Genomic DNA, 12,634 nt, shown 5'->3' on the forward strand with positions numbered 1-12,634 from the left:
TGTACCCACTTCCAGGGCTGCACAAGTGTCTTCCCTGGGTTTGTCATCCTGCAAGAGTCCTATCTTTTGGATACAGGCTCTGTTAATGGTATTTGGGCACGTGGAACCAAGGGGGTGGCCACTGGATCCCCATTTGCAAGAATGTGGAAGAAGCTGAGACATGTGGGTCAGAGTATCTATGTGGGTACACAGAAGGCCCTGTGAGGTGCAGGCTGGAGGCTGCATGAGAAGAAAGGGAGAGCTGTCTTGGGGAAGGCTGTCCCTGTGCCACCATATTCTTGAAAAGGAACTCACAGGAGTCCCTCCAGCCTCTTTGAGAAACTTAGTGGTGTGATGCTAGGGGTGGGGGGGAGGGAGGTTGGGCCCTTTGTGGACAGAGGCAGCCTATCTGGGACTGGGAGAAGTAAGTAACAGAAACCTCGCGGTGGCTGGACCTCACACTAGAGGGAGGGGAAAGGCCGTCAGATGGCAAGAGGCACAGCCTCCCACCGCCAACGGCCCTCAGTTAACAGGAAGGCAGAGAAAGTAGGTGTTTATCCTATGGATTTCTGCAGCAATTCAAAGGGCACAGAGCCAGCAAAGGAGGGAAGAAATCCTTTCTCTCACTTCTTCCCACCCCAGCCAGGCAACTGCCAGTGCCACCCACGCATTTGGCAGAAATGCAAGCAATTTAGAATTGGCTCTATCCATGTGATTTAGGATCAATTATTACTTTACACATACTTTTCAATTTTGTTATTATGAAAGTATATGTGTATATCAAGTTGGAAAACAGAACATTTTTTAAGTTTTTATTTAAATTCCAGTTAGTTAACATAGCATGTAATCTTACTTTCAGATGGACAATACAGTGATTCAACACATCCATACAACACCTGGTACTCATCACAAGTGCCCTCCTTAGTCCCCATCCCTTATTTCACCCATCTCCTCACCCACCTTCCCTCTGTCACCATCACATTGTTCTCTATAATTAAGAGTCTGTTTCTTGGTTTGCCTCTGTCTCTTTTTTTTCCCCTTTGCTTGTTTTGTTTCTTCAGTTCTACATATGAGTGAAATCATAAGCTATCTGTCTTTCTCCGACTGACTTATTTCACTCAGCATCATACTCTGTAGCTCCATCCATGTCGTTGCAAAGAACGTATTTTATTTAACGGTCTGTCAGCGTGATTTAAAACTTTTAATTACCTAGGCACATGGCATGCGGAACCAGTGGATATCAGAGGTGGGACTACATGTATCCTTTCTGGTTCAGATACCTTCACTTCATATCCTGTTTCTTTCTTTTTTTCTCTTAAGTTTATCTTTGCTTATTTTGAGAGAGAAATAGACAGGAAGCAGGGAAGGAGCAGAGGCAGAAGGAGACAGAATTCCAAGTAGGCTCTGTACTGTCAGCACAGAGCCCAATGTGGGGCTTGAACTCATGAACCGTGAGATCATGACCTAAGCCAAAATCAAGAGTCAGATGCTTAACCTACTGAGCCACTCAGGTGCCCCACCTCCAGTTTTATTTTATTTTTTAATTTTATTTATTTTATTTATTTTTTTAATGTTTATTTTTGAGAGAGAGAGAGACAGAGACAGAGACAGAGCATGAGCAGTGGAGGAGCAGAGAGAGGGGACACATAGAATCTGAAGCAGGCTCCAGGCTCTGAGCTGTCAGCACAGAGGCCGACGTGGGGCTCAAACTCACAAACCACAAGATCATGACGTGAGCCGAAGTCAGACCCTTAACCAACTGAGCCACCCAGGTGCCCCCCCCACCTCCAGTTTTAATATTGGCATTGTGGACACACTTGCTTTCAGTGATTAGCTTCCCCTGACCAAAAGGAGCCCTGTGATTTTACATCCTAGAGACTTTGCTTCCTATTCTAAAGGACTGTCTGATAGTATCCAATTGCTAAGGTGTTTCTTGAATTTTGGTGAGGAAGGTGACTTTGTGGAGTCTTATTGTGTCTGAATGACAGAGTCTGTTATTGAAAAAGCAGAGCTACATCCATTCAAAAAATATTTATTAACACCTTACTCTTCGCATGAAACTTTCCTAGGCTGTGTTACCCCCCGGGTGAACAGTCGGAGAGCATACCTGGGATGACGATGAAGCAGGGGCAGTGGGCTCTGTGACTTGGATGTGCTGCACCTGGATGGCATGCTGGGCATAGGTCTGAGGATCGTGGAGCTGGCCGACGTCCACGGTGGACTGCTGAGACTGGTGAGGGGACGTGGCCTGGAGGGAGAACCAGATGCATATTGATGGAGAGTAAGGGAGATCCTTCCAGAGAAGATACTCAGCTAGGACAATGTCCCAGCAGAAGAGCAGATGGAACTCGACAGCCTAAGCCTCACTCCCAGAGAGCCCATAACTGAGCCAAGCTGGTAAATGTTAGAAAAGAAGACAGTTGGGTTTTTTTTAAATGTTTATTTATTTATTTTTGAGACACAGAGGTGAGTGGGGGAGGGGCAGAGAGAGAGAGAGAGAGAGAGAACGAGTAAGAGAGAATCTCAAGCAGGCTCCACACGGTCAGCACAGAGCCTGATGCGGGGCTCAAACTCACAAACCGTGAGATCATGACTTGAGCCAAAATCAAGAGTCAGACCCTCAACTGACTGAGCTACCTAAGTGGTCCAGAAAAGAAAACAGTTTTAAAAATTATGCTTATGTGGGGTGCCTGGGTAGCTCAGTCGGTTGAGAGTCCAACTCTTGATTTCAGCTCAGGTCATGATCCCAGGGTCATGGATCAGGCCCCACATTGGGCTCTGTGCTGAGAGTGGAGCCTGCCTGTGACTCTCTGTCCCTCCTCTGCTCACGTACATGCACTCTCTAAATAAATAAATTAATAAATATTATGCTTATAAAACATAAGCCACTAACACTAACTCTAGAAAAGAAGGAGATAGAAGGAATACAGCTCCTTATAAAAAGCTGGAATGAGAAGCTCTCAGGAATCAAGTCTTTTTCCATTAAGCTTCAATTAAATTTAATGACCTACCCTTGATCAGTTAAAAGAGATCAAACAAGAGAGTTTGCTTTTAGCTTTTGTCACTATTGACCCACTATAATAGGGTTTCCTAACCTTTTATGTATCCCAGACATCTCTGAAAACCTGGCAAAAGTACAGTCCCCTTTTCTAGAATAATGTACATATACATCATACTCTACAGGCAACTTCAGGGATTCAAAGGTTCCTCCAAAGGCTGAAGTTAAGAACCTTCCCAAAGGGAAAAAAAAGGTAAAGAACAGTCAATGACAGTAGCAACTCCCCATTTCCCACTCTGGTATTAATTCTAAACTTTCAGAGACCAAATGATTTCAAAGCAACAAGTTTGTTCATTTGTGCCTTGAGTACACTTCCTCAGCATACTTAAGTAAAACAATAGTTTAGGGAGGATTCCTTCTTCTAGCTCCCTAATTAGTGAGAATGAGCTACTAATCGTCTGATAGAAGGAACACAGTTATACCTCTGTAGTAATAAGATATTGACTGACACTCAAAACTCACAATTACTCTTCACAACCTCCCACTCATGTTAGTTGTTCGATGCCCACATAGGGACTTATCAAGCTGGTTCCTCACCACATAGTCAACTTTGGTGCTCAAGGGTCCGGAAGAGGCTCCGAAAGAGTTCATATGGTACTGTCCTGCAATGGCACGGGATTACAGTGTACACTTGAGCCTAAAATCTCTACACTGCTATTGAGAGGAATCTCTTACACTGCTGAGTCCAGAGCCCTCTATAGCCGGCAGGGGGGGACGGGGAGGGGTTTACGAATGCCTTAGACTCAGAACTTAGGTGCACAAGCACATTCCATCGGGTCTAGCCCCAGCTCTGAGAGTTGGGTGCTTGTGATGGCCTGCCTGCCATATTGGCTAGTGGCAACATGGCAGGCACGAAGGTAAAGAGAAGTAAGTGTGATACGGTACCGGAGCTACTTGCACCACCTGCAGTTGTATATGCTGTGGTTGCTGAAGACCAGATGTAGACTGTGACACAGGAATATACTGAATTCTCTGGTAGTCCCCTTGCGGCGTCCGGTAATCTGTTGTTAACGTCTGGGACAGCTCTGTCATGGCTTGGGTCAGGAGGTCTGTTGTCTAGAAAAGTCACCAAAAAACACATTAGCTGGTAACACTCCTGCTTGTACAAACTAGCCCTGAGCTCAGATAGGAAAAAATCCAAAGGTGAGAAGATGCTGGAAGATTACCTATATATCTGTATCTATCTCTCTGTGTCAGGCCCAATGGAGTTACCCTCTCGCCACAGGGGAGCAGCACTGAATATTTCTTGCTACCCCTTGTACAGAGAGCTTTGGAAAGCGTCGACTAGGAGACCAACCAACCATAAGCATAATGCCCTGTGCAGAAAATTGAAGGAAAATGGGCTACATTTGCAGCCAATTAAATAGCAAGATAGACACAAGCTGTGGAAATGGAAGCTGTGATAGGCACTGAAGGAGGTGAGGTGCCCTCCTCAGTCACACACTTACCACCACGGTCTCTCCAGTGGCACTGTCTGTGGTTAACACAGCTGGGGTAGCACTGATCACGGCTGTTGTCAGTGGTGTATGTAAGGTGTTAGGGAGCTGGGCATACTCTGGATGCTTCTTTCGAATGTGTTGTACCATCTTGGTCTGAAAAATTACGGCAAAACCAAGAATAATTACTAGAATTTGTTGTTTTCCACCCTTCTCAAATGTAAACCCTCCAAAGATTCCTAAGGTCTTTAATGCCTTAAAAAAACAACAACAACAACAAAAATAGAGTGATGCTGACGCCACGCCTGTTCCTCCCAAAGCAGCACAACAGTATGAAAGAGAGAAAGGAAGAGGCTGAAAAGAAATTGAAGATTCATGTGACCCCCCCACAATGTCAAGCAAGGTCAGAATACCTCATAGCATCCCCTAATCCACCAATACGTACAGCAATCAATCACAACCTCCCCCCAACCAAGAATGACCCCTTTTCAAGATCTATCACATAAGTTCCTATGTAGTGTTTCTGTAAGCCTGAGCTCATAAACTATGATCATAGAATATTCAAATATGAGACCCTCCGCAGACCAAGGGAAGAGGAAACCAATCGAGTGCTCGGCCTATATATGAGATGCATTAACTGGGGAAATTCCACTATTCTGTTCTCATTTTGGACTTGCGGTCCCTATTCTCAGGAAGCAGCTCCTTAGCCATCTGACCTAGGAAAACAACTCCGTTAGTGCCCCATCAATTCAGAGCAAGTGAATCGCCACCTTCTCTTAAGAGATTCCTTGAATAATGACCTTGATTCAGATGCAGTCAAAGCCTTTCCCCATACCTTGCTGCTGTACTGTTTGGAGCAGTGAGGGCAGCAGACGGGAGGGGTGGCGATCGTGCCAGTGAGTTGGGTGTGGGTGCTCAGCATGGGGTCTGGTTCTCCAGGGCCAGCTGGACGGAGTTTGCGAATGCTTGGTGGGAGCTCAGCCCCTGGATGGTTCTTCAGAATATGGGCTTTTCGCTTGCTGGCACTTTTATAAACCTGCAAATTCAAATGCTCCACCATGAAAGCGGTATGCGGTTCCACTTTCTTACTTAAAGCAAACTAACGGTTCCACTGTTAGGTATGAGAAATGAGAAAAAGCATTCATGTAGCCCAAAATAAAATATATTAGCAGATATATTAAAGGATAATAAGGATATAACCTAAATAAATAAAATAAGAACATAATATAGATATGCTAAGTATCTTCTTGGAATTTATATATCTAAGATAGTAATAATAAAAATACGCTTTACCCTAAAGTTCAAGAGGTGGTTACATAATCACAGAAAAAGGATTGTTTCAAAGGCCCATTCATCCCATTTTGCCTTTCTGCAAAAGCTCCCATATGTTTACTAGTACTAGATGCCAAAGAATCCTCCAAAATGGCAAGTCTAATAGCGACTAGTACCTGAAATGATGAATCTACACTTTAGAAAGCTTCCCAGTTTTAAGCTGACACAACTACATTGTTGTATAAGGGAACAATATTGCAATGGAACCATACGTGTATATTCTGTCTTTCTGTAACTGCACAAAAGTAAGAATGAAATAGTACAAAGAGTCTTCCATTGCAAAACTTCTCTATATCCTACTCAATCTTCTAGAAATCCAAAACCTGTATATTTTACAAGGAGGATGATGAACACCTTCACTTTGGAGCTTAGGAATTTGAAATGAATTCATATACTAAGCTCCTGGTAAGCCTCTACATTTACAACAAAAATCACAGAATGAAGGAAAAGTGTTAAACACAAAGTCAACTAATGTTTCAGAAAAAAAAAAAAAATTGGCTTAAAATGAGGCTGCGCTTCTAGCCCTTTCTCATCTGAATGGAAAACTACCGAGAGACAGGGAACCATCTGTTAAGAGTAACTGCAAGATCCGAGTATGTATTTATACATGCAGACACATGGGCTCTGCACAGGGCTCCCAGAGAGACACGTTGCCTTTTACCTTATCACAATACTGACAAAAGTAATCGCGGTTGGGTTTTATGATGGGCAGAGTTAACTCTGGCACCTCTTCTATCTTCATGTCTGGGTGCCTCTTTGATAAGTGATTTACCTAAAGAGGGGAAGAAGCAAATGAGAAAAAGAGAGCCCATTACAGACAGACACTAACAAAACGGCCCTGGTCTAGACTGCTGGAAGTTGGCATTCTCTGAAGCAGTGCCCCAAAACAATAGGGCATGTGGCCAGAACCAGCACTGCCAGGCCCATCTGACACCAAGCCTTAACAGTCACCGTTGACGGGAGCTAACAGTAATTCAGCAAATTACTGAAGGGGAATTGGGTCACTGCAGATTCCATTAACACTCTGACTGGAAGACCTGCTGATGGAAAATTGAAAATTACACTGGCACGAATTTCGTTGTTGAATTCTCCTGATACAAACCTGTCTTTCATTGTTTAGTGCCCTAGCCTTACTGAGGACACTGAATGAGATGCAAACTCAGGTTCTAAGTTGTAAATAATGCCCTATGCCTTTAGCTGCCAGCAGAAATATATTCTGCCAAAACCGTAATGAGGTCCAAATGAATTGAGGGCAGTGAACTGGCTACCCTAATGTGTCTGCTAACCTGGGTTCACATACCCAGCTTTGAGGGGCACTTTCCTTTTAGTATCGTATCACATCTGGAAAAGGGAGCAGTTGGAGACAAGGAAAGACCTCACCAGAAAATATGTTCAGGAACACAAAAGAGAAGAGGGAAATAAAGTATAAGAGCAGAGATTGAGAAGGGTGAAGGCAAAGAAAACTAGTAATGAAAAGCGACAGAAAAAGACCTCTCCCAAGAGGTCACCAGAAATGAGCTGCGGCAAAGGAGGGCAGGGGGGGCCTGGAAAGGAGAGAACCCCGTTGGGCATTACGCACTTCCAACTTCTCCCCTAACCACGGACAGAACCTACTGACCAATCTCGTACAGGATACTGCACAGAAGTCAGCCCCATAAACAGAAATAGGTGGGTCTGGAAGCCGTTTGGCACTGACCAGCATGCCCCGTCTCCGGAAGCCCATCATACACAGGCGGCACTTGAACGTGAAGCTGTCGTAGTCCGTGGACGTGATACGAGGCTTGAACGTCTTGGAGCGGCTGATGCGGTCGGCTTTCTTGGCCTCTCTCTCAGGATTATGCATCCTCTGCATATGTTCCCGTAGTTTGTCTTTTCGCTATTTAGAGGGAAGTTTTGAAAAGGCAGGGGAGTGGGGAGCAGGGGTAGAAAAGCTTTCAATGAAAGGATTAAAAAAAGCAATACAAGTTCCTAGTAAGCACAACCTGCCATGATGCACCTGAGTTGCTAGGGTGCTGGAGGGTACAAGGACATGAAAAATGACCGGGGATTACTCTGTCCACTAGCAAGTAAGTGTGTCCCACTGAGCCTTGGTCTCTGAGAAGAAGGACTTCACGTGTATGTGGAAGAGATCAAAGGATAATGGAGTAGGTTTGGTATTACGAACCACAAGGTAAATTGATAATGGATGATAAGTAATACTAGATCTACAAAGCCACATGAATGCTCAATTCCCACACATTTTAGCAAATGTTATGATATTCTTCTAAATCCCACATAAATTTAAGAATTTCTCATTTTGTGGATTTAGAGGTTCAAGTAAACAATTCCATGGCCCACTGTGGATGGAGCATAACAGTCTAGGTCACAGATCTTAGTTTGATGACCTCATCTAGTGATACATGTTGATATGAGTCCGTAGAGAGAAAATCAGGCAGAGCCCATCCCGAGTAAAAACGAATTCAAACAAATGCCACCTCCCTTATCCAGCGTGGCTCTCTTCTCTCACACATATGATTAAACTGTTACTGGTCTTACAAAGTTTTTTTTTTTTTAATGTTTATTTATTTTTGAGAGACAGACAGAGACAGAGTGCAAGCAGGGGCAGGGCAGAGAGGGAGACACAGAATCTGTGTCTCCCTCCAGGCTCCGAGCTGTCAGCACAGAGCCCAACGTGGAGCTCAAACCCACGAACCACAAGATCATGACCTGAGTCAAGGCTGGACATCCAGCCGACTGAGCCACCCAGGCGCCCTGGTCTTATAAAGATTTTGATCCTGCTCACCATAACAGTCCTCCCCACGTTTCCGTATAGGGACTTTTATTTAACCACTGCATTTTTCAGTGCATTTAACAAGTATTTCTTGAGTGCCCACCACGTATCAGGAACCACGCTGAATTCAGATTTCCAAAGCTCGGCACCCCTCACCTACCTCTCCCTTCTGCATGACACCCAGCTGCTCTTTCCTCCTACTGCCACCCACCTAATTCCTGGAAAGCCCAGGAGAGAATTTGAGAGTCTCCTTATTTGCAGTAAAGTCTGGATTACAAACCCTGCCCTAAATAACAGTATTTATCTTTAGTCTCTTTAGATACAGTGATCAAAGTCACCGCCTCAGACTTCTGTTACGTTTCTATGTTCACCAATTTCCCCCACCTATTCCCTTTAAACAAGCCAATTTATTTTTACTGAATCACTGCCTAAATCCAAAAGCCTACTACTAGTACTCCTCTGTGCTCTGCATGCAGAGACAGACATGTTTGCTGAAGGACAAATCTCAGCAAGGCTTTTCCGTCCTAACAGCCCTAACACCAATCCATTACGCCCCTACTCTCTCCTCCTGCCTAAATCTTGCTGCCGAATCACCAACTTTCCCAAACACCTAGCCTCCCAAGCTACAAATCCCAAGCCCTCGTTGTCTAACCATCAGCCTTTCATCCAGACACAAAGTCCTACCAATTCTCCCTCAGACGTTTGTTTTGAATAGGGGCCCTCTTCTCCGTGCCCACTGCCTGTGCCTTAGTTCAGCCCAGCTTTAAAATGCCTCTGGGGTGTCTTTATCCCTCTCTCCCTCCCTCCTCCTCCTGTCCCTTTCTCTAGCAGGCTAACTCTTCCCCACCCTTTCATGAATTCAAGGGTCACCTTATTTATGAAGTCTCTCCTACACCTGGAGTCAGAGTTCATCCTCATGGCATTTTATTCTTTTCTTTATTACAGTAGCAGTAATAATGTTTTTAAGTGCTATTTATTTAAGTAATCTCTATATCTGACACGGGGCTCGAATCAAGACTCTGAGATCAAGAGTCACACGCTCCTCAGACTAAGCCATCCAGGTGTCCCTCTAATCTTCTCTTTAAATTTTTTTTTTTCAACGTTTATTTATTTTTGGGACAGAGAGAGACAGAGCATGAACGGGGGAGGGGCAGAGAGAGAGGGAGACACAGAATCGGAAACAGGCTCCAGGCTCTGAGCCATCAGCCCAGAGCCCGACGTGGGGCTCGAACTCACGGACCGCGAGATCGTGACCTGGCTGAAGTCGGACGCCTAACCGACTGCGCCACCCAGGCGCCCCTAATCTTCTCTTTAAACTGAGAGTTCCTGAGGCGTCTGGGTGGCTCAGTCAGTTAAGTGTCCGACTTTAAGCTCAGGACATGATCTCATGGTTCATGGGTTCAAGCCCCTGCATCAAGCCCTCTGCTGTCAGCGCAGAGCGCGCTTTGGATCCTCTGTCCCCCTCTCTCTGCCCCTCCCCCACCTGCACCTTCTCAAAATCAAATAACCATTAAAAAAAATTTTATAAGAAAAGAAAAAAACCGGGGCACCTGGGTGGCTCAGTTTGTTAAGCGACCGACTTCAGCTCAGGTCATGATCTCGCAGCTTGTGAGTTCAAGCCCCACATTGGGCTCTGTGCTGACAGCTCAGAGCCTGGAGCCTGCTTCAGATTCTGTGTCTCCCCCTCTCTCTGCCCCTCCCCTGCTCATGCTCTGTATCTCTCTCTCTCAATAATAAATAAACATTAAAAAAAATTAAAAGAAAGAAAGAAAAAAAAAAAAACCCTGAGAGCTCCTAAAAGCCAGAAGGTCCTGCCTTGTCTTTACACGTGCTGCCCTCATGGAGCGTGTAGTAGGACAATTACAACTCAGTATAAGTGCTATGACAAGGTTATAAGTAAAGGGTCCTAGGGGAACACACAGGAGAAGCAGAAGCACTTCAGCCAGTGGAGGGGAGGGCAGCAAGAAACGCCTCTACGAAGTGCCATCAGCTGGGTGGAATGATGAGAGAGTTGGAAAGTATATTTCAAGCAGGGGTGGGGTGTAAAGGAGAGCAGATGCAAAGCCCCCAGGAGAGGCAGCATGCCACACTTAAGCAAAGCACACAGTTCAGTAGAACAGAGTACAAAGTGGAAGGGGGAAATGCAGAGGTAACTGGGAGCCAGATTCTGTTTTTAACCAGAGGGTAGGGGTGCTTGGGTGGCTCAGTCAGTTAAGTGGACAACTTTTTGATTTCCGCTCAGGTCATGATCTCACAGTTCATAGAATCGATCCCTGCAACAGGCTCTGCTTGGGATTCTCTCTCCTCCTCTCTGTCTGCCCCCCACCCTGCTGCTTGCACACGAGCACACACACACACACACACACACACTCTCTCTCTCTCTCTCTCTCTCTCTCCCCCTCAAAATAAATAAACATGTAAAAAAAAAACCACTAGAGGGCGCCTGGGTGGCGCAGTCGGTTAAGCGTCCGACTTCAGCCAGGTCACGATCTCGCGGTCCGTGAGTTCGAGCCCCGCATCGGGCTCTGGGCTGATGGCTCAGAGCCCGGAGCCTGTTTCCGATTCTGTGTCTCCCTCTCTCTCTGCCCCTCCCTCGTTCATGCTCTGTCTCTCTCTGTCCCAAAAATAAATAAACGTTGAAAAAAAAAAAAAAAACCACTAGAGTTTATTATTTTTTTATTGTAATTCATTGGCGGGGGGAGGGGCAGAGAGAGTGGGAGACAGAGGATCTGAAGCAGGCTCCGTGCTGACAGCAGAGAACCCAACGCAGGGCTGGAAATCACAAACTGTGAGACCATCACCTGAGCTGAAGCCGGACACTCAACCAACTAAGCCACCCAGGCGCCCGAAAAAAACACTAGAGTTTAGATGACACACAAAAGGTTACATTAGTTTCAAGTGTACAATTTAGTGATTTGACAACTCTGTATATTCTGTTATGGGAGCCAAATCTTGTGGTGACTTTTTTAAATTAAGTAAACTTTATACCCAACATGGGGCTTGAACACATAACCCTGAGATCAAGAGTTGCATACCCCACTGACTGAACCATCCAGGTGCCTTGTGGTGACATTTAAGTGATAAGCACTTAGGAATCTATCTAGGTGGCTATTAAAATTAAAGGGTTTTGGGGCACCCAGGTGGCTCAGTTGGTTAAGTGTCAAACTCTTGATTTTGGCTCAGGTCATGATCTCATGGTTTGTGGAATGAAGCCCCGTGTCAGGCTCTGTGCTGACAGCATGGAGCCTGCTTGGGATTCTCTCTCTCTCTCACTCTCTCTCTGCTCCTTGCCCACTCGGGCATACTCTCAATTTCTCTCTCCCAAAATAAATAAATAAACTTTAAGAACATTAATTAAAATTAAAGGGTTTTTCTGAAGGGACATGGCATCAGATTTGTGCTCTAGAAAAATAACTCACTATAGTCTGAAAAATGGGTTGTAGGTACATTGTGCTTTTATAATGTGTCAATCTGACTAAAGGGAACTAACTACATTTACACGGATCCCCTTCCCCGTGTGGTTCCCAGTTAGTCTTAGCTAAGAAAGAGGCTCGCGCCAGACTGCAAGGTGGAAATGAAGCAGCGGCCATGAGGCTGTGGGTCAGATGCAGGACAGCCTCACTCACCCTTGTTGTCTCCCACTAGGCCACCAGCCCTCTTCCTGGGAGCAGGTGCTGCTGGCCAGTCCGCGTTCACTAACACAGGCAGCACCAGCCTCCCACGGACAGCACCAGCTCTCTTTCCTGAGCCTGGTGCAGGTGCCTGGGTTCCCAGACTCCCAGGTAAATTCCCATTATCTACCCAGACCAGGGTTTCAGAAGGGTGCCTTAGTGACTCTTCTCTGATCCTCCAACTTTTCCTGCCAGACTCTTACTTCTCTTCTTCTATAATGAAGTTCTTATTCCCATAAGAAAATCCTTTACCGCACAACTCTAGTGGGTTTGCTTCTCTGATTGAACCCTGTATAACACACTGGGTGAAGGTAAAGGAGAACATGAAAGCAGCAAGGTGTTTTACCTGCATGGTGTGAAAATAACATCTGGCACAAAAGAGATTATG

General features: G+C 45.4%; 1 protein-coding gene across 1 annotated transcript in view; it reads right to left on the bottom strand.

The window, feature by feature from the left end:
• Positions 1–12,634, bottom strand: part of PRDM10 (PR/SET domain 10) — a 103,235-nt gene that overhangs the window by 11,149 nt on the left and 79,452 nt on the right. Inside the window, exons 14-19 of the mRNA XM_030332062.1 lie at positions 7,502–7,681; positions 6,467–6,577; positions 5,309–5,509; positions 4,486–4,629; positions 3,923–4,093; positions 2,087–2,227 (exon numbers count right to left, since the gene is read on the bottom strand). Coding sequence (XP_030187922.1) covers positions 2,087–2,227; positions 3,923–4,093; positions 4,486–4,629; positions 5,309–5,509; positions 6,467–6,577; positions 7,502–7,681 — 948 coding nt within the window. The remainder of the gene's footprint in view (positions 1–2,086; positions 2,228–3,922; positions 4,094–4,485; positions 4,630–5,308; positions 5,510–6,466; positions 6,578–7,501; positions 7,682–12,634) is intronic.

This window comes from Lynx canadensis, chromosome D1 (genome assembly GCF_007474595.2).
Source record: "Lynx canadensis isolate LIC74 chromosome D1, mLynCan4.pri.v2, whole genome shotgun sequence".
Taxonomy (NCBI): Eukaryota; Metazoa; Chordata; class Mammalia; order Carnivora; family Felidae; genus Lynx; species Lynx canadensis.